Source organism: Lithobates pipiens, unplaced genomic scaffold (assembly GCF_037356315.1).
Source record: "Lithobates pipiens isolate NorthernLeopardFrog02 unplaced genomic scaffold, aLitPip1_a1.2 Scaffold_25, whole genome shotgun sequence".
Classification (NCBI taxonomy): Eukaryota; Metazoa; Chordata; class Amphibia; order Anura; family Ranidae; genus Lithobates; species Lithobates pipiens.
Genome location: NW_027507787.1, coordinates 204,565,890 through 204,590,593, shown reverse-complemented (window position 1 = coordinate 204,590,593; position 24,704 = coordinate 204,565,890). Strand labels below are relative to the sequence as shown.

General features: G+C 46.4%; 1 protein-coding gene across 1 annotated transcript in view; it reads right to left on the bottom strand.

The window, feature by feature from the left end:
• Positions 1–24,410, bottom strand: part of GRK5 (G protein-coupled receptor kinase 5) — a 69,118-nt gene extending 44,708 nt beyond the window's left edge. The window contains exon 1 of the mRNA XM_077455464.1: positions 24,032–24,410. Coding sequence (XP_077311590.1) covers positions 24,032–24,083 — 52 coding nt within the window. The 5' untranslated portion in view covers positions 24,084–24,410. The remainder of the gene's footprint in view (positions 1–24,031) is intronic.
• Positions 24,411–24,704: the final 294 nt, after the last annotated feature.

Genomic DNA, 24,704 nt, shown 5'->3' with positions numbered 1-24,704 from the left:
AATTAGGGGCCTTGAAGACTTACCTGGATGACAACTTGAGGAAGGGATTTATCCGTCCCTCTACCTCCCTGGTGGGTGCGGGAATTTTCTTCGTAGAGAAGAAGGACCATTCCTTACGTCCCTGTGTTGATTATCGGGCACTCAACAAAATCACCATCAAGAACCATTACCCTCTGCCTTTAGTGCCCGAATTGTTTCAAAGACTGGGGTCAGCAGCAGTATTCTCTAAGGCCGCGTACACACGCGGGGACTGTTCGCTCAACTTTGTTTGTCAAACAGTTTCAGCGGACAGTCCGCTCAAACTTAGCATGGACAGACTTGCCCACACACGATGAACGAACAGTCCGCTGAAACCGTGCGCGATGACGTGAACGGCACGTACGACGGGACTAGAAAACGACGTCCTATACACTGCAATGCAACCTTCGGCGTGTAAATCTTTTCTGAGCATGCGCGGAACTTAGTTTGACGAACAAGGCTACACACGAGGGGACTGTTCGCTGAAACAAAGTTTCAGCGGACAGTTTTTCGGAAATTCCGAAAAACTTTGTTCAGCAGACTGTTCGCTGAAACTGTCCGCTGAAAGCCCACACACGAGCGGACTGTCCGCTGAAACACTGTTCAGCGGACAAAGTTGAGCGAACAGTCCCCGCGTGTGTACGCGGCCTTAGTTGGATCTTCGGGGCGCCTACAATCTCGTTCGCATTCGGAGTGGAGACGAGTGGAAGACTGCCTTCCGCAGTTGCTTCAGACATTTTGAATATTTGGTCATGCCTTTTGGTCTGTGCAATGCCCCTGCCACATTTCAACACTTTGTGAATGATATTTTTAAAGACTATCTTGACCTATTGAACTATCTTGACTGAACATCGGGAACACGTCAGAAACGTCTTATCATGACTCCGTCTTCACGGTTTATATGCCAAGCCGGAAAAGTGCATCTTTGAGCAACGAAGTATTCAGTTCCTTGGCCTGATCATTTCGGTAGAAGGTATTGAAATGGACCCCCAGAAGGTTTCTGCCATCCGGGATTGGCCTGCTCCTACTGACAGAAAAGGGATCCAACGGTTTGTAGGCTTCGCAAACTTCTACAGGAAGTTCATAAGGGGATTTTCCACCATCATTTCTCCCATCACAGGACTGACCAAGCAGGGCCTGAAGTTCCAGTGGACTCCCGAAGCTCAAGCGACCTTTACTACTTTAAAGGACTTGTTCATTTCGGCTTCAATCCTAAAGCACCCCGATCCAACCTTGCCATACATTCTGGAGGTCGATGCCTCCGAGATAGCGGTTGGGGCAGTACTCTCTCAGAGACAAGGACCATCTCTTCTGCACCCAGTCGCGTTCTTTTCTCGCAAACTATCTGAGGCAGAGAGTAATTATGACGTTGGAGATCGGGAACTATTGTCAATCAAGGCGGCTCTCGAAGAATGGCGCTATCTGCTGGAAGGAGCAGCCCACCCGATCCTCATTTACACTGACCACAAGAATCTGGAGTACCTGAAGTCTGCCAAGAGACTGAGACCACGACAGGCCAGATGGGCACTCTTTTTCTTCAGATTCTCTTTTCATATTACCTACCGCCCCGGGTCAAAGAATACCAAGCCTGACGCTTTGTCTCATATATACAGCGAACCTGAAGCTCCTTCGCACCCGGACACCATCCTGCCCTCGGGAAATTTCCTCCTGCTTCAAGGGGATTTGCTGTCCCAAATGAAGCAAGCCTCCGCTAGTGCTGTTTTTCCACCTGATATCACTCTTCTGGACAAGGATGAGCTCTTTTGGTACAAGGACAAGACAAGATTTACGTTCCTCAGGAAGTGCGAGTTCCGGTTCTCAGCTCTTGTCATGACCACTTGCTGGCTGACCATTTTGGTGTTCATAAGACCTTCAAGCTACTTCAACGTACATTCTGGTGGCCACAGTTGAAGAAGGACTGTAAGGAGTATGTGGAGGCATGTGTTACCTGCATCCAGAACAAGGGCAGCAAGTCCAGGGCTTGGGGTCTGTTAAAGCCATTACCCGTCCCGGAGAGACCCTGGCGGATGATTTCCATGGACTTCATTGTCGAGCTGCCACCTTCGGAAGATTGTTCTGGATGCAGGTAACACATGCCTCCACATACTCCTTACAGTCCTTCTTCAACTTTGTGGTGGTGGATAGATTATCCAAAATGGCCCACTTTTTACCAAAATAGGGCACTCCCTCCGCTGCGGAGATGGCCAAGATGTTCATTAGAGAAATTGTGAGACTCCATGGCATTCCCGCGAATATCACGTCGGATCGGGGAGTGCAATTCACTTCCAAGTTCTGGAGGGCACTTTGTGGGGCCCTGAAGATTGACCTCTGTTTCTCCTCTGCCTATCACCCTCAAACCAATGGCCAAACTGAGAGAACAAATCAGACGTTGGAACAGTATTTGTGCTGTTTTTCTTTGTTCTCCCAGGATGATTGGGCTCCTCTGCTACCCCTTGCCGAGTTTGCGTATAACAACTCTGTTCACTCTGCCACGAAGCAATCCCCGTTTTTCGCAAACTACGGTTTCCATCCTCTGTTCCTGTCCAACAATCTTCCAGAATGTCCGGTACCAGTGGTTCAAGAAAACCTTGACTTTTTCAGGTCCAACAATAGGCTTCTGCAGGAGACCATGACAAAAACTCAGAACTATAACAAGGAAGTGTTTGACAGGAAGAGAAGGGGAAACTTGATCTCAAGGTCGGGGATCAGGTTTAGTTATCCACTCTGAACTTGAAACTGGCCTGCCCATCCGAGAAGTTGGGTCCAAGATTTGTGGGTCCCTTTCCAGTAGTAAGGAAGGTGAATGATGTGGCATATGAACTGAAGTTGCCAGAATCGTTTCGGATTCATCCGGTCTTTCACGTGGCCTTACTCAAACCAGCTGTTCCAGATCCCTTTGTCAATCGGAAGGTCGGTCGATCCCCCTGAACCCGTGATCGTCGACGGTGAAGTCGAATACGAGGTAAAATTCCACCGCGGAATCCCCACGTTAAGAACTAATCAGTATCCATGGGCGCGTGTTGGCACGAACGGATGCACGCGGATGTGTGTTGGTACGAATGGGCGCACGCGGGTGCGCTATGGTGCGAACGGGCGCACGCGGGTGCGCGGGGTCACGAGCGGGCATGCGCAGACACGCTGTGCAACCGTTCTTGGTGCCCAAAGGGCTACTTAAGGAACCTGTTACTGTGCCTCCTTGCTGTCCAGTCTACAGCGTGTCCGGTTATTCTGCTATCTGCTACCTGATTGTCTCTGATTCCTGTTACCCGGCCTGTTCCTGACAACATTTGCTTGCTGCCTGTCACCGACCTTCGGCCTGTCTGACTACGCTTCTGCCTCTTCCTGTGTACCGTTGTTGCCCGCCTGTTACCGACCCGGCTTGTACTTTGACCTTGCCTTCTGCCACCTGCTGTTCCAGCCTGACCGCCTGTGCCTGCTGCCATCTGCTGTCTGCCACCTGCTGTTCCAGCCTGACCCCCTGTGCCTGCTGCCGTCTGCCGTCTGCCACCTGCTGTTCCAGCCTGACCGCCTGTGCCTGCTGCCGTCTGCTGTCTGCCACCTGCTGTTCCAGCCTGACTGCCTGTGCCTGCTGCCGTCTGCTGTCTGCCACCTGCTGTTCCAGCCTGACTGCCTGTGCCCGCTGCCGTCTGCTGTTCTGACCTGTCTGCTGTGTGTCTACTATCCAGTGCTCCTGTGGATCCTCCGCTCCTTAAGGTCCGGACCAGTTCTGCACCAGTTTGGCACTTGTGCCCTCTGAACTCCTGAATTCCTGTTCCCACTCCCAGGGGTTCTCGAGCCAGAGGCTTACGAGAGGCCGCTCCCTGCATTCTGAGCTTCTACACCAGGTACGTGACAACGTGTATTACACACCTATATACTGCACACCAAATAGTACACCTATACCAGTCCTTAAAAGGACCTTTGTGGACCTAGTAGCTAGTGATTTGCAGACTGTCCCTCAGTCCCTACACTGATAAAAGACAGCTGCAGAAACGAGCAGTAATCTGCAGCACAGCAGTGCATCACAACCATATATATTGTACACCTATACCAGTCCTTAAAATTACCTTTGTGTACCTAGTAGCTAGTGATTTGCAGACTGTCCTCAGTCCCTACACTGATAAAAGACCCTATATATTGTACACCTATACCAGTCCTTAAAAGGACCTTTGTGGACCTAGTAGCTAGTGATTTGTGTCACTACAGTCTCTCCCTGCTCCACACAGCGTCCTGTCCCTACACTGACATAAGACAGAATGTAAAATGGCTGCCAGATCAGGTCTATTTATAAGGTAGGGGGTATGTCCAATTGTCCATGTGCTGAAATGTCTCAATTGGCTGTTCTGTACCCCATGATGGATGTGTCATCATGGGTCAAAGTTCTTTCACACTGTAAACGCATATGTGTGCCGATAGTCTGCCGGTTTGGCGAATCGGGAACGTGCAAAATTTGCCGCAAACCGACCGCTGGGGCGAACCGCGAGGCCATCCCTATTAGTCAAATCAATTAGACTACATTCTCTGTGCCAAATGATGAAAGAGCTCAATTTTAGCAGTAAAGACATTGTGGAATAGATCAAGTGCAAGCTTCAAGCCAAATTGAAGAACAATAAAATTATGAGTCTTACAAGATATAACCTGGACAACACAACCACTATCTTTAAAGTATACTGTACATCAAGAACAGATTTATGTTAAACATAACTGATGGATAACCATATGAATTTTAGATGGAATTTCAAGAAACTATCAAAGATTAATGAGAGAAAAACTTGGACAAAATAAAAAAGACCAAATAAAAAGGGAAGATGGGAGATAAAGTCAAAATTGCGCAGAAGTTAAGAAAAGCTAAAATCGAAAAAGTTGAAAATCTTGCATAACTGGAGAAATTAATCGTAAATTCCAAACAGCTGCCAGGAAGGATAAAGATCAATATTACAGCAACATTTGTGAAGATTGAAGATGGAAATGTGAAAAAACAAGGATCGCTTTCCAGACGATCCATTAAATCAAAAAGAAATTTAGCCTACGTATGCTCAAATATGTCCATGGAGAAATCATCACTGATGGAACTGAGATCAAGCAAAAATGGAAGGATTACACAGAGGACCTTTATAGCAAAGACATCAATAATCAAGAAACTTTTTCTTAAGAAGGCTATACAGAAGAGCCTTCATTGATGGAATATAAAGACAGAGACAATTACAAAGCACTGAAAAAGTGGTGATGAACTTATGCCAACAAGTCTGGAAAACCACTAAATGACCAACATATTGTCAGAGATCAGTTTATTTTCCAATACAAAAAAAAAAGAAGAGAACTAAAATACTATAAAAATAAATATCAAACTGATATCACATGCCAGCGTGAATATGTTAATTATTCAATGTAGACTAAAATCTTATATTGAAAAAGAATTATCAGATATACTATTTAGTTTTATAAAAATGCAGAGGAAATAGAGACAGCATAACCGATGCATGTTGTATAACTGGAAAAAGAAGTACCGGTAAGTCAATATGTGCTTCATCGATTACAGCAATGCCTTCAACTGTGTCAACTGTGCGAAATTATGAAATGTCCACAAGAAAATGGGTGTACCTAAACATCTCATTGTTATGTGGAACCTCTACACTGATTACAAAGCTACAGCAATGACAATACAGTACTACCCTTGAAGGGGCCACTGGTAATAGTTGGTTCTTTCCTAAAAGTACAGAGGCTGCCCAAGCACCACAAGCACCAGTCCACTCACACCAGCTCCATTAAACCAGGCTAGGGCATGTATTTTAAAGATTGTGATCTTTCAAATCTAGGGGTCTCCAAACTTTCTAAACAAAGGGTCAGTTTAGTGTCCTTCAGACTTTAGGGGGACTATGGACATTAGGAGTAGAAAAGGTCCTGACATTAGTGTGGAAAAAACAATGCCCCATGTTTGGTGTCAGTGGGAGGAATTGTGTCCCATCATTGGTATCATTTGGCCCCATTCTTGGTGTCATTGGGAGAAATTGTGCCCCATCTTTGGAGTTATTGGGAGGAATTGTGCCCCTTCACTGGTTTCGGTGGCGGGAATTATGCCCCGTCATTGGCATCAGTGAATGAGTACCCCAAGGGCCAGGTAAAAGCAAGCAAAGGGCTTCATCAGGCCTCCAGAGCACAGTTTGGAGGCCACTGTTCAAAACAATTAGCACATACAGATTGGAGGACAAACTTTTCCAGAAGTAAATGAAATGTTGGACAGTCGAAGCCCCCACAGCTGATAAGGATGAGGTCACTTTCTGTACAGGCTAGGACCTCACAGTTGAAGACCATAAGGCATCTGGTTATCTTGCGCCTCTACACAACTACTGGTAGCCAATGCAATTTCCAGAACAGTGCACAGTCACAGGGAGCAATTTGGGGTCTTTACTCACTAGTCCCCAGGACAGCTGGCACCTTACAGCTTCCTCTGGACATGGTTCAGTGAATGAGACAGTCCTTCTCCAGACCAGATTATTTGTAAAGAGGTCCTGCAATCAGCTTCTAAGCAGGCCCTTCCAGGCCCTCAGCTCTGACACCACCGAGGCCTTAAGAGCAGCTCCTCAGGCTCTGGAATCCAGCTTTCTATTAATTCACACTATTTATCAGCCCCTTGTGACCAGTAAGTGCATACACTTGTGCCCATCAAATGCAGTCACTTGTGCCCATCATATGCAGCCACTGTGCCCATCAAATGCAGCCACTTGTGCCCAGTATATGCAGCCACTGTGCCCACTGACCCCTCTGATGCCCCCCACTCATGGCTCTGATAGCCCCCCCATTCGCGGCTCTCTGACAGCACAACCCCGCAGGTGGTCCAGGACTTACCACCAGTCCTGAGTCACCCAGAGCAGCCGTGGCAGCGGGGATGTCCGTCCTCGTATCTCCTCTGTGCCACCTCTTCCTAAGCGCCAGGCATCCAATAGGATGCCCTGGTTCTTTGGCCAATCGGGAAACAGGTCTCAAGACCTGCCTCCCTGATTGACGGGTAGGTAAAATTAATTCGCTATCATCACACAAGTGGGTGGGATTAGGGCTAGGGCACACTCTCTGTGGCCCGAGCCCACCCTATTTTGAAGCCTATTAGAGCCTCTGACTCTAATCAGGTGCTTCAAAAAGTACCACCCTCCCCCACCCCTACCATGGGAATCCATGTGTCCGGCATCCTGAAAGGTGCCAGGCGCATGGATGGGGGGGGGTGGCGCCCATGCACCCACAATGCACAGGCCGCCCCTGCTGTTACCTCTTTCCAAAGTCTGTGGAAGAGACACCAGAACTTATCCAAAAAATATCTAATCTTGTTCCCAGTGCACTTCATTGTGGCCTCATCGTGCAGACTGGTTCCGCAAGCCGTTGCTTACAAAATAAAGAAAGCTTGCAGGGAAAATTTCATTTTTTTGGGCTTTATAAATGCAATTATTGCTGCAGCAGTTTCTATACACAGTACAGATGTGCCACTTTACAGGAACACTAAGGGGACCCCCCAGGCACAATATTGAAAGGAATTTTTATGCTTTCACTTTAAGCATCAATAAATCACTGCTCATTTTTACAAACTTTTTTTTATTGATACATTTCCCCCAGGACAGTAACTGGACCCCTATTACCATTGTATGCTCAATTACTTGCATATAAGCCTTTAACATGGGCACTTTTGATTTTTACAGTTCGGGTCTCATAGACTTCAATGGGGTTTGTTATTCAGTTACAAACTTTCACAATGTCTGAAAGTTCTGGTGTGAACCGAACAGGGGGTCGTTCCGTCCATCCCTAGTCTACTAACAGACATCTTTGATCTGCAGAAATATCCATGAACTACACCTCCAAGCAAGACAACTGCTCCACAGAGAGAACTCTGGGAGAGACTATAAAGGGATCAGCAGACCAGACCCAAGCTCTCTTGCTCTCAGGGACCATGAATCAGACTGAGAGAAAAGTGAGGTAAAAATCACACTATTTAATAAAATGGTAAAATGGTATAAACAGAGCAAACGTTTTTGGCCAGGACAAGCCTGAGAAACAGGAGTCCAGAGATCAGCGAAGTCGGGTGTAGCAAACAGGATCAAGAACTAGAGGGGAAGTCAGACAAGCAAAAGTCTTTCGCAGGAAAACGCAGCAGAGAGATTTTGGATATGTTGATCAAGGCAAAGGCACAGAAGATCTGATCCAAGGAGCTTATATAACCAGCAGCTCTAGCTGACAAGCAGGAAATGAAGACCAAGTGAGTCACTGTTGAAGGAAGAGTCTTTGGCAATTAACCGACAGCTGAGCACAGAGCTCTGAGAAGGAAGAGCTGAGCCCAGCCCTGACGCTTGCTTCCCAGATCTCATCAAGTAAACACCCCCTTTGCTGCTGTGCGAGAGGACTGCGGCCTACCACATGGCAACACAGCACTCTCAGCTTTGACCCAGGCGTGTCTGATGCCGCTTGCTACACGAGGGACACCACCGCAGCATCGCTGTAAACGGCAGGACCAGACGATTCACTGTTCCAATAGCCAGACTGTCATCTCAGTCTGTTCTGCAAAAGGAAGAATTAACTTGGATTGCTCTTCAGGAAGTTCCTACACTGTCTCCAGATTGTTGAGCGGCTATCTGCACACAAATCCAATACCAGTCACTAGCATACTCCACAGGACACTGTATACAGACACCTTATACCTGGATTACCCTAAGAATTACTACTGGTCAGTCTCAGCTGCTTTGCCTTGACTGGATATCACTGTGCCACATTTAGAAGTCTTGTTCTTTGCGCTCCAGTGAAGATAACCGCAAGGCCATGCATTTTGAACACTGCTAATCTTTCGTTATTTAAAAGGCCACAGCACTAGTACTTTCATTACTTCATCTCTCATTAGGATTTAAGGTATAACAGGATGGCCTGGGGTTCCCATTTAGCAGTGGTATTATATACAGCAACCAGTAGCCCTTTTTGAGATCCATTCATTTATTGTCTGCTTTCTGTATGCCTTGATATTATGCATTTGTCATTTCAAACTGTCATTTAATTGCTTTGGGGACTTTTTCAACTGAGTCTTGGCTGTTTATCCAAGATTTGGCTGACTAATACCCTGTTACAAGACTCTCATCTTGATTAAGTAAAATCTGAGAGAGCTAATCAATCTGCCTTGTGTCAGTGTGTTTTTAAAGGTATACACAACATGTCTGTACCTAGAGTGTCAGGAGGGCTGGAAATTTTACAGGGTCAAGGTGGCGCAGAAGAACATGCACCTCTAAGTAACCCCCAAGGGGCAGTGCTACATTTGGAGGCTTGTCCGGGATGTTCTCTGCTGCACGGACTCAGCTGCTGCAGTCATCTGGGGGAGAGCCTAAGGAGCTTGAATGGAGTGAAGCACTGTTTTGGAGATATCAGGAAGTGAGAGAGCCGACAGTGGGTAAGAGCCTTAGTTCCAGAGCAGAGGGCCTAGATTCTGGATGTGAAGGTAGAGTTTACTCTGGACTATGTTTGAGTGTTAATGGAGTGGCAAGAAGAAATACCTGCCTATTTCTGGGAAGAAGAGGTGCTTGGTGATCCCACTGCAAGTGGGGGAATGGGTCACAGAGGCACAACCGCCACCGCAAGCCAGTGTAGGAAACACAGGACCAGTTGGTGCAAATGCCTGTGGGGCTAATGCTCCTCCCGCCTCGTTCTATACGGATAAGAGCCAGCAAGTTGAGAGTTTGGTGAAAAACGGCTCAGAGAATGCAAACCAAAGATATAGGAGGCTCTGGTTCTTCTCAGGGCAATTGTCAACTCCAGCCGGAGAGGAGTTTGAGACATGGATGAATCAGACCATTCAGGCGATAGAAGAGTGGAGTGTTCCAGAAGCTGTAAAGCGACAGTGGCTTAGTGAGAGCCTTAGAAGCTCCGCGGCTGACTTGATCCATAATTTGTGAATGGGAAAGAAAGATTGTGTTGCTATGGATTACATAGAAGCTCTGTATATATTATTTGGAATAGTAGAGAAGATCTTGAATCTCTTGTACAAGTTCAACCACACCTACCAACAAAGAGGGGAGAGACTCTCAGAGTATATTTTTCCAGTAGACAGAATGTTACACCAGATTATCCTTAAGAAGGGCATGGATCCAAAGAATACTGATCAAGCTCATCTAGATCGGGTCTTACAAGGGACCCGTCCAAACCATCCAATTATCCTTAAGTTATTGTTGAAGGGAGTATGGACAGTCCCAACTTACCCTGAAGTGATGAGAGAAGTACAGGAGAAAGAAGCTCTATTGGAGGAAAAGAGTCAGGTAATGAGAGAGTTGGGTGCCAGTGGAGGAAGGAGAGAGAAAGCGCCTGCTCGTGTTGTTCATGCTGAACTTAGTTTCTCGGATGAGGACAGTGAGACAGGGACAGAGCAAGATAGGTCTGTCAGTCCTGATAGCAAAAATCCAATTGGTGAATCAGGGGCAGTAGATTTGATGACCCATGTTGCTCAGTCTCAGACTTTACAGCCACAAGAGAAGCTGGTTAAGGCTCAGACTGTAGAGTCACAAATGAGGAATCTGCCAAAGGACTTGGTAGGGCCTTCTCCAATAGTTTTGCTTCAAGTGGAAGGGATCTACACGCAAGCGCTGCTAGATACTGTGGAGCCCAGGTGACACTGTTGTATAGATTTTTATGACAACATCTGAAGCATATCCCATTGTGTAAGCTGGAGGAGCTGGAGATCTGGGGTATAGGCACCCAAAAGTTCCCTTGGATATATATTATTATATTAATACTGTATAACATTCGATCCTTCATTGGCCTAGAAGCCAGAAACGTTTGACACCTTGGCTGTTGTTTGCCCTCGGCCCTCTGGGGCAGGATGGAATTCCTTGTTGATAGGAACTAATACAAACTTTATGAGAAGATTGCTCCCTCTGTTAGCCGCGAAGGGTTCTACTGTGAAGAGGATTCATCCCCAGCTGAGGCAGGCTTTCCAGCATGTAGTGCAGGAACTAAAAGGCACCCGCCAAAAGAGTGGGAAGACTGTGGTGACTGGACACTCAAGAGAGAATATTGCAACCCAGAGAAAGAACCTGCATGAAGGCCACCATCAAGCTGTCTTGGGACCAGCTGGGTCCCCTTGTGGTACTGGAAGCTGACCAATTGGAGGAAGATATCGGGATAAAATTGGTCCCAGAAATTGTGTCCACAAGGGTTTTACTGAGGAATGTGGGAAGGATCCCTGTCAGTGTTCGGAACATTATCAGTCAGCCTGAAGCCTCCTATAGTGATAGGAAGAGTGAGTGTAACTACCCCAGTGATGGCAGATGACTTGGTTTAGAGGAACTCTTGGAGAGAGCCTCCCATCCAGTGTCCCATTTTGTCTCCTAGATGGGAAGAAAGGGTTATAGCTCAGCTAACCAGGTGGGAAAAGATGTTCTCTAAGAATAATTTGATGTGGGCTGTGTCAATAGTGCCCCACACTGAATTTGCGAAGACAGGCCTTTTCGAGTGAGAGCTCGGCAGATCCCTTTGAGTGATCTTAAAGTTCTCCAGGAGCAGCTAGCCGCGTTGAAAAAGTCTGGGGTCATTAAAAAATCCGGAGTCCTTACACTTCCCTCGTGGTAGTGCGCAAGAAAAATAGGTGTATTCGGATGTGTATTGTTTATCCACTTCAGCTCCGGACCAATAAACACCTTAAGGACCAGAGGTCTTTTTGCAATTTCGCACTGCGCTGCTTTAACTGGTAATTGCGCGGTCATGCAATATTGCACCCAAACGAAATTTGCGTCCTTTTCTTCCCACAAATAGAGCTTTCTTTTGATGGTATTTGATTGCCTCTGCGATTTTTTTTTTTTTGCGATATAAATGGAAAAAGAGCGAAAATTTTGAAAAAAAAAGATATTTTCTTCTTTTTGTTATAAGAAAAATCGAATAAACTAAATTTTAGTCATACATTGAGGGCAAAATTTATTCAGCCACATGTCTTTAGTAAAAAAAATGTCAATAAGCGTATATTTTTTGGTTTGCGCAAAAGTTATAGCGTCTACAAACTAGAGTACATTTTCTGGAATTTACACAGCTTTTAATTTATGACTGCCGATCTCATTTCTTGAGGTGCTAAAATGGCAGGGCAGTACAAATCCCCCCCAAATGACCCCATTTTGGAAAGTAGACACCCCAAGGAAATTGCTGATGGGTATGTTGAGCCCATTGAATATTTATTTTTTTTGTCCTAAGGGATTGAATAATGACAAAAAAAAAAAAAAAAAATTTTTTTTACAAAAAGTTGTCACTAAATGATATATTGCTCACACATGCCATGGTTATATGTGAAATGACACCCCAAAATACATTCTGCTGCTTCTCCCGAGTACGGGGATACCACATGTGTGGGACTTTTTGGGAGTCTAGTCGCGCACGGCACCCCGAAAACCAATCACCACCTTCAGGATTTCTAAGGGTGCAAATTTTTGATTTAACTCCTCACTACCTATCACAGTTTCGAAGGCCATAAAATGCCAAAATAGCACAAAACCCCCCCAAATGACCCCATTTTGGAAAGTAGACACCCCAAGCTATTTACTGAGAGGCATGTTGAGTCCATGGAATATTTTATATTTTGCCAAAAGTTGCGGGAATATTACAAACTTTTTTTTTTTTGCACAAAGTTGTCACTAAATGATATATTGCTCACACATGCTATGGGCAGAAGTCAAATTACACCCCAAAATAAATTCTGCTGCTTCTCCCGAGTACGGGGATACCACATGTGGGGGACTTTTTGGGAGCCTAGTTAACTAGCTACCTAGCGACACTAGCGACACTGATGCAGCGTTCAGAAAAATTATCGCTTAGTGACACTGGCAAAAGGGGGTGAAAGGGTTAACTAGCGGAACTCAGGGGGTTAAAACCATTATTGGGTAGTATATCGGGGTACCTAGCGCTATAAAAACCTGGCGGTGAACCTAAAAAAATAACTAGCTACCTAGCGACTGTAGCGACACTAATGCAGCGATCAGAAAAACGATCGCTTAGTGACACTGGCAAAAGGGGGTGAAAGGGTTAACTAGCGGCAATCAGGGGGTTAAAAACATTATTGGGTAGTATATCGGGGTACCTAGCGATATAAAAACCTGGCGGTGAACCTAAAAAAATAACTAGCTACCTAGCGACACTAGCGACACATGCAGCGATCAGAAAAATGATCGCTTAGTGACACTGGCAAAAGGGGGTGAAAGGGTTAACTCTAGGGGCAATCAGGGGGTTAAATCTTTATTGGGGGGTGATAGGGGGCTACCCTGGACCTAACACTAACTGTCCTGACAGTTTTTACTGTCACAACTGACACTGAATGCATTGATCAGTAAAGAAATGATCAATGCAATCAGTGACACTGTGACTGGGGGGGGAGGGGGGGCGGGGGGGGATCGGGGGGCGATCGGGGGGGGGATCGGGGGGGGTTTGTGTGCCTGTGTGTACCTACATGTCAGTGTAGTGTTCGTGCAGACTTACTTTTACTCTTCTCCTCGTAGTCCGGTCAAAAAGACCGCCCCGAGGAGAATGACATCACTTCCTCCTTCCTGTGTAAACAATACACAGGGGAGGAAGCTTCTCATTGGCCAGGAGCGATCCAGAGGGGGTGGCCGAAAACGAACGGCCATCCCCTCATCACGGAGCGCTCCTGGACCGAATCGGACCGCCGTAACCAGCGGGAGGGGGTCCGATGGGACCCCCCACCCGCTGGAAGGCAATCACGTAGATGTACGTGATTATGCCTGCCTGTGCCATTGTGCTGACGTACAATGGCAATACGGCGGTCCTCAAGTGGTTATAGAACACCGGACTGAAGAGCCATTCCTGATCAGAATACCACACCTCACATAGAAGATGCTCTATGTAAAGTAGTGAGTGTACAGCTTGTATAACAGTGGACATTTGCTGTTCCCTCAAAATAACTCAACACAGCCATTAATGTTTAAATGACTGGCAACAAAAGTGAGTACACCCATAAGTGAAAATGTCCAAATTGGGCCCAAAGTGTCAACATTTTGTGTTGCCACCATTATTTTGCAGCACTGCCTTAACCCTCTTGTGCATGGAGCTCACCAGAGCTTCACAGGTTGGCACTGGTGTCCTCTTTCACTCCTCCATGAGGACATCACGGAGCTGGTGGATGTTAGAGACCTTGCGTTCCTCCACCTTCCATTTGAGAATGACCCACAGATGCTCAATAGGGTTTAGGTCTGGAGACATTGCTTGGACAGTCCATCACCTTTACCCTCAGCTTCTTTAGCAAGGCAGTGGTCATCTTTGAGATGTGTTTGGGGTCATTATTATGTTGGAATACTGCCATGTGGCCCAGTCTCTGAAAGGAAGGGCTCATGCTCTGCTTCAGTATGTTACAGTACATTTTGGTAGCTCCCCAGTGCCGGCAGCACTCATGCAGCACCCAGACCATGACACTCCCATCACCATGCTTGACTGTAGGCAAGACACACTTGTCTTTGTACTTCTCGCCTGATTGCTGCAACACACGCTTGACACCATCTGAACCAAATTGTTTGCGGGCTTTCTTGTGCATCATCTTTAGAAGAGGCTTTTTTCTGGGATGACAGCCATGCAGACCAATTGGATGCAGTGTACGGCATATGGTCTGAGCACTGACAGGCTGACCCTTGTACCCCTTCAACCTTTGCAGCAATGCTGGCAGCACTCATATGTCTATTTCCTAAAGATAACCTCTGGATATGACGCTGAGCACATGCACTCAACTTCGTTGGTCGACCATGGCGAGGCCTGTTCTGAGTGGAACCTGTCCTGTTAAACTGCTGTATGGTCTTGGCTACCATGCTGCAGCTCAGATTCAGGGCCTTGAAAATCTTCTTATAGCCTAGGCCATCTTTATGTAGAGCAACAAATTCTTTTTCAGATCCTCAGAGAGTTATTTGCCATGAGGTGCCATGTTGAACTTCCAGTGACCAGTATGAGAGAGTAAGAGCTCCCCATTCACACCTGAGACCTTGTAACACTAACGAGTCACATGACACCGGGCAGGGAAAATAGCTAATTGTGCCCAATTTGGACATTTTCACTTAGGGGTGTACTCACTTTTGTTGCCAGCAGTTTAGACATTAATGGCTGTGTGTTGAGTTATTTTGAGGGGACAGCAAATTTACACTGTTATACAAGCTGTACACTCACTACTTTACATTGTAGCAAAGTGCCATTTCTTCAGTGTTTTCACATGAAAAGATACAATAAAATATTTACAAAAATGTGAGGGGTATACTCACTTTTGTTAGATACTGTACGTAACTTGGGGGTGCCAGGTAAACATAAGTTGGCTACTTGGCCTTCATGTTTATCAGATTTGCCCTGAATGGAAGACCGGTCCACTCAAGACATGGCATCGAAGCCACCTACTGCCCATATCCAAAAGCTATTCAGGTACCTCAATGCACTGATGCACCTCACCCCCCTACCTTAAGGTCTATAACCCGTCAGACACCAGAATCTACCTCCCAGGAGGAGACTGGTTATGGATTCCTCCGCTTGAGGATACCACCAGAGTAGACATGGGTGAAACATCTCAACCTGAAAGGGTAGAACATCAGCCTTTAGACAGAGGGGCCCACACCCTCTCCTGGGAGAGGGACGGGAGGGGTTAACCTAGAACCAGATGACAATTTTGAAGTCCAAGATCTTGCAGAAGTTCCAGCACCCTCCATCCCCAACGCAGGAAGAGAGATTGCTTCTAAAAGCTTGGAAGAACCAGAGCCAGGTTGTAGTTTTTGGGGTCTGGACCATGGGTCCGAAACATTAGATAACATATACTCAATACTAAGACGGGAAATCCATCCACCTAAAAGATTAACATACGACATCCTTGGAAAAAAATCAGATAAACTCATTCCTACAGCTCAACGCTCCAGCCAAGTGCCAGCTTCCTCTACCAAAACCTTTGGTAGAGGGTGACCCTGTTCCACCCTATGACACTACTGGGTGGGTCACTAATCTTTTTCTGGCCTGTCATCAAAATTATATAACTTTGCCTGATGGTGTATATAGTTTACTGTTGGAAAATCCCTCTATTAGTCAGTTTGCTACAGTAGTCTCTGGTTAGTAGACTAATGAGTTGCAAATCTTTAGGTGTAATAATCAATAGATAATTTGATGAGATTGTATCCTGTCTTTGGGGACCAAAGACTTTCAAGTGGGGGGAGGATGTAACCGACAGCAGACTACAGATATCTAGCACTGCAGACTCATGCCACATGCACACGACCGGACTTTCTGGCAGACTAGGTCCAACGGTCTTCCCGACTGACTTTTGGCAGAGTTCCGACGGACCTTCCGAACGAATGGACTTGCCCACACAAGAACGACTAAGTCAGTTCGAAAAGTCCGTTCATTTTGAACGCGATGATGTAAGACAGGACTAAAAAAGGAAGTTCAATAGCCAGTAACCAATAGCTCCCCTTGTGTCATATTTGGTCCGTCGGACCAGCATACAGAAGAACGTTTTTCCCGATAGGGATTGAGTCCGTCGGACAGATTTGAAACATGTTTTATTTCTAGGTCCATATGATTTTTTTATGTGAAAAACGATCAGATTAGCCCACACACGATCGGATTGTCCGACGGACTGATTCCGTTGGACCTAGTCTACTGGAAAGTCTGGTCGTGTTTACACGGCATTACCCTCTCCCTTCTTAGACTGTCTCTGTGTTACTCTAGTGCTGGGCTCAGATACCCCCCCCCCCCCCTTTCCTTTGTACCTCTATTTTTCCCTTCTGCCCTATCCAAAAATCTCTAAATAGAGTCAAGCCATAGACGGAGCAATTTTCTTTCCTGCAACCATGGGTTGCAGGAAAGAAAATTGCTTGATTCCCCTATCAACAAAGTGATTATTGCTTGCGGCAATAGCCACTGGCAATAATCACATAAAAAATGCAACAGGTTGGTTGTACCCAAGTTGATTGATCGATCAACTTGGGTATAATCAGCCAGTCCCCGCTGAACCAGCCCAGATTCGAACTATCTATGGCTGGCTATAGTTACTGCAATACCTGATAACTCCGTAACTAATCAATCCTCATCAAGCGAATATGGCCTACATACATTTCCTAGCCCCGCCCCCCATTTTTCCCCCCACATATTCTGTGTACAACTATATCTTTGGGTTTCTCTAGCCGGCTTTGGTCTGCATTATTTTATATTGAATGTAGATACATTTCTTTCAGTTTTGCTCAAATTCTGTGCTGCATATCTATTATTTCACATACTATGTAATGTATAACACCTACAAACACTGAGCTGTACCGGATGCAGCAAATCTTATACTTTTACGTTCACTTTAGCAGACTATAAATTATATTACGATGAGAACAACTTAGGAAATGCAGTGAGGCCCAGCATCTTAGTATTGTATAAGCAACAAGTTACTATAACATGTAAGCCTTCCCATATAATCGCACACAGGGCTGGCCCAAGACATTGCACTGCCTGGGTCCAAGAATGAAATGCTGCCCCCCCCCCCCAGAAAAAAATCACGGCCACCAAAATGTCCCCATATCTATTATTTTATGTCATGATAACTAAAACTAAAATTACATTCATCAGGAAGTCAGATTGACATGCAACAGCACCTATATGCAAAATTATATGACATACCATTGTGTTAAATTCCAAGGGGCAGGCTAGGGTAGTATATGGACAGGCTAGGGTAGTACATGGGCAGGCTAGGGTAGTATATAGACAGGCTAGAGTAGTATAAACACAGGGTAGGGCAGTATAGGGGCAAGCTAGGGTAGTATAGGGGCAGTCTAAGGTGGTATAGGGGAGGTTAGGATAGTATAATGGCAAGCTAGGCCTGTATAGTGATTTTTGAACATGACAGGTTATACAACATTTGGCCATCCAGCAGATCAGCAGCCACTACTAGAAAAAAATGATGGATACCCTTTGTGTCCTGCCACACAGAAATAGCTTATTTTACCTCTCTCCCAGTGCTCCCACAGTCTTCAGCGCCTAGCCTCACGCATGCACCAGAGCAGAAGAACATTGACTGCTGGTGGAGCCGGTGGGTAAAGGGTCTTTCATTGCTCTCTGTCTCCTGTAGGTATACACCTGAGCTCTTCATGTGTGCTCAGATGTTTAACAGTCGGTGTTAGACTGTGTACAAGCACCCTCGTGCCCAGCAACTATGAGTATGCATGTTGAGGGCAGCAGGGCGGCCTTTTTACAAGGCAGTGGAGCAGCCCAGGGGGCAGTTGTCACCCTGCCCCTCAGTCCAGTCCGGCCCTTGATGACACACAAAACTGCTGGAAAAAAAATCTTGGGCATCAGTTTGCCACCCCTCTCAAAGTGTCGCCTTGGTCCAATGGACCCAGCAAGACTAATGGTAGGGCCGGCCCTGATCACATGGGAAAAGGGTAAAGGGATGGAAATTGATGTAAGAGGAATGAAGGAACTGGTTCCCTAGAGTATATACAGGTATTATAAATGTAGTACTTATCGTGGACAGTTACAAAGCACTCTCTCGCTGGTACCTAGTACCTGATCACCTCTCGAAAATTTCCCTGGTCCTTCCTTGCTCTATTTCTGGGGTTGCAGATATTCTGCCCGCCTGTTTTGCGGGATTCTTACAGTACTTTTATTTCTCTACTTGTATTCCTCTCTTCTCTCCGCCTGTGTCTTTGAGTGTCTGAGTATTGAAACAGAAACCAGGGAATTCCTGGTAAGATTAGCCTATCAAGGGTCATTGGGAAAATGCCCCTTACATTGGTAGTGGGAAGTGGGAAGAAACCTCCCCTTAAAGGGGTGCCCAGAATGACACCCTTGCAGCCATGTCATGATGTTGAACCTGGAACTATGTAGGCATCATCAGATGGGAGGCCAGTTAGTCAAAGCTCAAGGAACCCCTAGCTATCCCTATAGGAAGCCTAGGGTTCCACAGAATCCTGGTTGTGAATGGCTTAACATCTTTAATACCAGACAAAAACCCTCAGCTACCACCAGCATCAGGAAACATTTGTAACAGCCGTATCAGGCAACAAGCTTAAATGTGGTCATGTACCAGCCACATGGAACACTATTCGATCCAGAAATCACTTGCTGCTGAAGATAAAACAGATATTGAGAGTTCAGAAACACTTGGAGATCTGTCAGTCACTATCTGCAATCTTACCAAATAACAAATTCCAAAGTAGAGGTACACATCAGATACCCCAGGCAGCATGGTGGCTTGGTGGTTAGCACTTATGCCTTGCAGCACTAGGGTCCTTGGTTTGAATCCCAACCAGGATCCTACCTGGAGTTTACATGTTCTCCCTGTATTTGCATGGGGTTTCCTCTGGGTGTAAGGGCTGGTAAGGGCAGCCCATTGCCAACATGGCCTTCACAAGCAGCCAGGCATCAGCCTTTACATACAAGTTGCAGAGTGTCACCGGTTGAACCAAACCAATACATTCCCATGCATGAATGGCGGCCTGAGGCCTAGACCTTTCGACCTCCTGGCCCTTACACAGTTAAACCCTACTTCTCTGTGAGTACTTGCATACATAAGTTTCCAGGACCCAGACGGCCAATTTTTCAACAGTAAGCACATCTCTTACTTCACATCCCAGGCATTGGCTATGTTGAACCCTTCTCCACATTTAATTATCACACAGAGGCTTTTTATGGAAATAAATTATTTTACTTGAATGTTTTCTCAGATAAATTATCGAAACAGTGGTAAAAGCCGAGTCCACATATTGACTTGAGAAGAATGAACAACAACATGAGGTAGCTTTCGGTTCAGCGGGCATGCCTGTCCTTCCTGTTTCCAGCTGCACTCTCTCCCATAGGCCATGATCTTTCGGACGGGAGAACTAGGGGAAACACCAATTTCTTTCTTCTTTTAATGTCCTTCCTTCGGTCTTTTTTTGCTGTTAAATCCGTTTGTCCCTTCTCCCCCTAGTAAGCTCCAAAGAACAGAAACCAACCTCAGCCCCTCCCCTGAAAGGAAAAGCACTAAGCCTGGAACAGGACATCTTCTTTTTCTATCTCCTGGCCAGAAGCCCTAAACTGAAATTCCACCCACCATATATTGTATAGGAAATAAAAATAAAAGATTACCGCGCTAAGTGAATCAAATAAACAAGTGAAATCTAAAGAAAAAAAAGCAGCGGCTTGAAGTGGGATAAACACTATAACAATAAATAAGCAAATGAAGCTGCACTAGTACTAACATACATGAAAATGACAGTAATGCCCTGTACACACGATCAGACTATCCGCCGGACTTTCCGAACGAGCGCCCACACACGAACGGACTTTTCCAGCGAACTAGGTCTGGCGGACAATCCACCGGACTTTTGGCGGAGGTCCACCAGACTTTCCAAATGAACGGACTTGCCCACACACGGACTAAAATCTGTTCATTTTGAACGTGACATCAGGTACGACGGGACTAGCGAAGGAAGTCAATGTCATCGCTTTCATCAGCAAGACTGACACCTTGCGAGCCCCGTCGCCTGGTATGGATTTTAAGGGTAACCCCCTACGCCGAAAAAACACCCCCCCCAACGTCCATACCAGACCCTTATCTGACCCGGTCGGTCGGTCAGTAAAGGGGGTGGTGACGAGCGAGCGCCCCCCCTCCGAACCATACCAGGCCACATGCCCTCAACATGGGGGGGTGAGTGCTTTGGGGAAGGGGGGTGCCCTGCGGCCCCCCCACCCCAAACCACCTTGTCTCCATGTTGATGAAGACAAGGGACTCTTCCCAACAACCCTGGCCGTTGGTTTCGGGGTCTGCCAGCGGGGGGCTTAATGGAGTCAGGGAGCCCCCTTTAATAAGGGGGCCCCCCACCATATGTGAATGAGTATGGGGTACATCGTACTACTACCCATTCACCTGAGGGAAAAAGAGTCAATAAAAAAAAAAAACACACTACACAGTTTGTACAAGTAGTTTATTAGACAGCTCCGGGTGTCTTCTTCCGACTTCGGGGGTCTTCTCGCTGGGCTCCTCCGCTATCTTCTGCTCTTTTACCGCTCTTTTACTAGCGGAGGAGCCTGGCTTTCTCCTTCATTGTCGCCATCTGGGGGTCCTCTTCCGACTTTGGGGGTCTTCTCCCGCTCCTCGATTCTTCTGCCGGGCTCCTCCACTATCTTCTTCCAGCTCTTTTAGTAGCGTTGGTCCGGTCTTCTTTTTCGCCACCGCCGCTGCCTTCTTCTTCCTTCTTCTACTTATTCTCTTCTTCCGATGTTGACACAACGCTCTCTCTGGCTGTAATGCCAGGGGCGTGTTGCGCGGCGACTTATATAGGCTTAAGGGACGGGGTCACCGGGTGATGTCACATGATGACCCTGTCCCTTATGATGTCACAGTCCCAGCATCCCCGGGACTGTGACATCATAAGGGGTGGGGTCACCATGACATCACCCAGTGACCCCGCCCCTTATGCCTATATAAGTCGCCACGCAACGCGTCCCTGGCATTACAGCCGGAGAGAGCGTTGTGTCAACATCGGAAGAAGAGAAGAAGTGAAGAAGAGTTCCCCCTTAAAATCCATAGCAGGCGACGGGGCTAGCAAGGTGTCAATCTCGCCGATGGAGGCGGCGACATTGACTTCCTTCTCTAGTCCCATCGTACTTGGAGTCACGTTCAAAATGAACGGACTTTACTCCGTGTGTAAGCAAGTCCGTTCATTTGGAAAGTCTGGCAGACTAGCACACAGAAGAGCGGATTTTGAGTCAAGTCTTCTTTCAAAGTCCGCCAGACTTTTGGGAAGAAAATGTCCACCGGAGCCCACACACGGTCGATTTGTCCGGCGGTCTCTGGTCCGCCGGACTAAGTCCGCTGGATAGTCCGATCGTGTGTATGCGGCATTTGTGAATCAAAAACCACAAATGTTAATTTCAGTAGAATTGAGCATATAAAGTCCTTCAAACGAAGGTGAATGTGCATATGTTATACATTGAGACTGGTTGAAACAGCTCCCAAACACCACTCAGACTTGTGAACCTACACCACATGAAATGCAAGTTTACCAGAAGCAAGCTAAATTGTGCCTGCAGCTTATAACCCAACCAGGGCCAGGTGTGCTGATGTCATTGGGAGGAGTGGCGTGCTGACGTCATCACGCTTAGTTTCCAAGGGGATGGGTGTTCGCGGTGTAAACCTGTGTATTACATATCATACAGTACTATGATGAGTTCTCTTTTATTGGGTAATACAGCCTTGTCTATGGCAATCAGATAACAGAGTCGCCCTATCCCTGATTGATGTCTTGTTTACTGCGTACCAAGAACCATTGTGTGTTAGCAACCCTGGCTGGGTTATAAGCCGCAAGTACGATGTGGTGGAGGTTCACAAGTCTGAGTGGTGCTTGGGTGCTTTTTCAACTAGTCTCAATGTATAACATATGCACATTCACCTGTGTTTGAAGGACCTTATATGCTCAAGTCTACTGAAATTAAAATTTTTGGTTTTTGGTTCACTTTTGCTGCGTACACACGAGCCATCCAAGATTTTTCCGACAGAATTCCGCTCAACCTTTCCTTGCATACACACGGTCACACAAAAGTTTGCGGAACTTTCAACCACCAAAAACGTGGTGACGTACAACACTACGATCGATGAGCTGAGAAAATGAAGTTCACTGCTTCCGAGCATGCGTCAAATTGTTTCCGAGCATGTGTAGAAATTTTGCATGTCGGAATTTCTACAGACGATCGTAATTTACGATCAAAACTTTTTACGACCGAAAAATGGAGAACCTGCTCTCAATCTTTTGCTGGCGGGAATTTGGCCAGCAAAAGTCCGATGGAGCATACACACGGTCGCATTTTCCGACCAAAAGTTCTCATCGGCCTTTTGCTGGCCGAATTTCCGATTGTGTGTGCATGGCATAATTGTCATTTTCATGTATGTTAGTACTAGTGTGGCTTCATTTGTTTATATATTGTATAGGGACCCCCGGAATGCTCTGTCATATAGGAGAAGCAACATTGGGGCTCCATTTACACGCCGTGTTTCTACCCGCTTTTTTTGGAAAAGTGAGAAAAACACACAAGAAACGCATGTTCCGCTTGTGGTGCCATTGTTTCTTAATGGAACCTAAATGCAGGTAACAGTTGCATGATTCGTCACGTGTTTTTTTGTTCAATAAAAATGAGCATCGCCAAACGCATTTGGCTCACTGCCAAAAATGGTACTTGAGTTTCTTTAGCGTATTTGTCGTGTGACATGAAGTCAGTGGGCTGTCACAGGTTGTGTCACTCAGGTGTGAATACAGCCTTAAGGGGACCTCTACCTCCACCTGACTATACCTGCATAATTGGCTCCTGTGTAGGTTGGCCATAGTATGTATACATGTTAAATAGAGACTTTTAGATTGTAAGCTCCTTGAGGGCAGGGATTGAGGTGAATATTCTAGTATAGCTCGAACACAATATAAAGACAGTCAAATGATCATCCCAACACTAATCACCCCATCATATCCAAAAAAAAAAAAAGGTGTGTGTGACAGCTCCTACAACCACAAAACACCTATGAGATAGTCAATGACATCCAGGCCTAAAATTCCAATCCCAGACTCTAAAACAACACACGGACCTTTATTGCAAGCGAGAAGCTGAGAGAGCCAGTTTCATGATTGCAGGGTAGCGCCAGTGCTGAGCATCCACCAATTCCCACAGATGGTTCAATGTGTACATTCCACCAGGCCTGGAATCATCACAGCAAAATGTAACCCTGCGAGGGTTAAAGCAAGCATCATACACTTCTGTATAGAGGGGGCTGCGGACATCCCCTCAATGGATCCCATAATATCAGGCCAGCAGCAGAACTCAGGGATGCAGAATGTGTGGATGGTACTGCCAGCCTGGGTACCCAGCATCATTTTCTAGGTGCATACACACTGCTTGTATACAACATGCCATGGTTCTGCTATGAACATACATAGAAAGGACCAAGTGTGCTTGTGTATGATGCTGAAGGATGAAGGAGGATGCAGCAAGCAGCCTCCTCCTTTCTCTATTCTCCCCCAGATGGCTTGCTTACCTTCTCTGGCTTTCAGCAAAACCGTGTTGGCCACAATGTTTTCCAGCTCCATTGACAGTCTCTGTCTGCAAGGTAGCAATGCAGCAGCTCCGGAGGCAGCAGGAGAGGGAGGGAGGGATGGAGGGAGAACTAGAGGTGGGAGGGGGAGTGAGGAAAAGGGTAGCCAGGAGCCCAGGGTACACACTACACCTCATATACTATGCACAGGGATGGGCAGATGGAGATGGGAGCAGAAGAGATCAGGGTAAACACTACATCCCATATACTATACACAGGGATAGGCAGATGGAGATAGGAGCAGAAGACATACAAATATACACTACATCCCATATACTATGCACAGGGATGGGCAGAGAGAGAGAGAGAGCGAGAGAGGTGGAGAGCAGAAGAGACCAGGGTACACACTACACCTCATATACTATACACAGGGATGGAAAGAAAGAGATGAATGCAGAAGAAATCGGGGTACACACTACATCTCATATACTATACACAGGGATGGAAAGAAAGAGATGAATGCGGAAGAAATCGGGGTACACACTACATCTCATATACTATACACAGGGATGGAAGAGAGAGCTGAATGCAGAAGAAATAGGGGTACACACTACATCTCATATACTATACACAGGGATGGAAAGAAAGAGCTGAATGCAGAAGAAATCGGGGTACA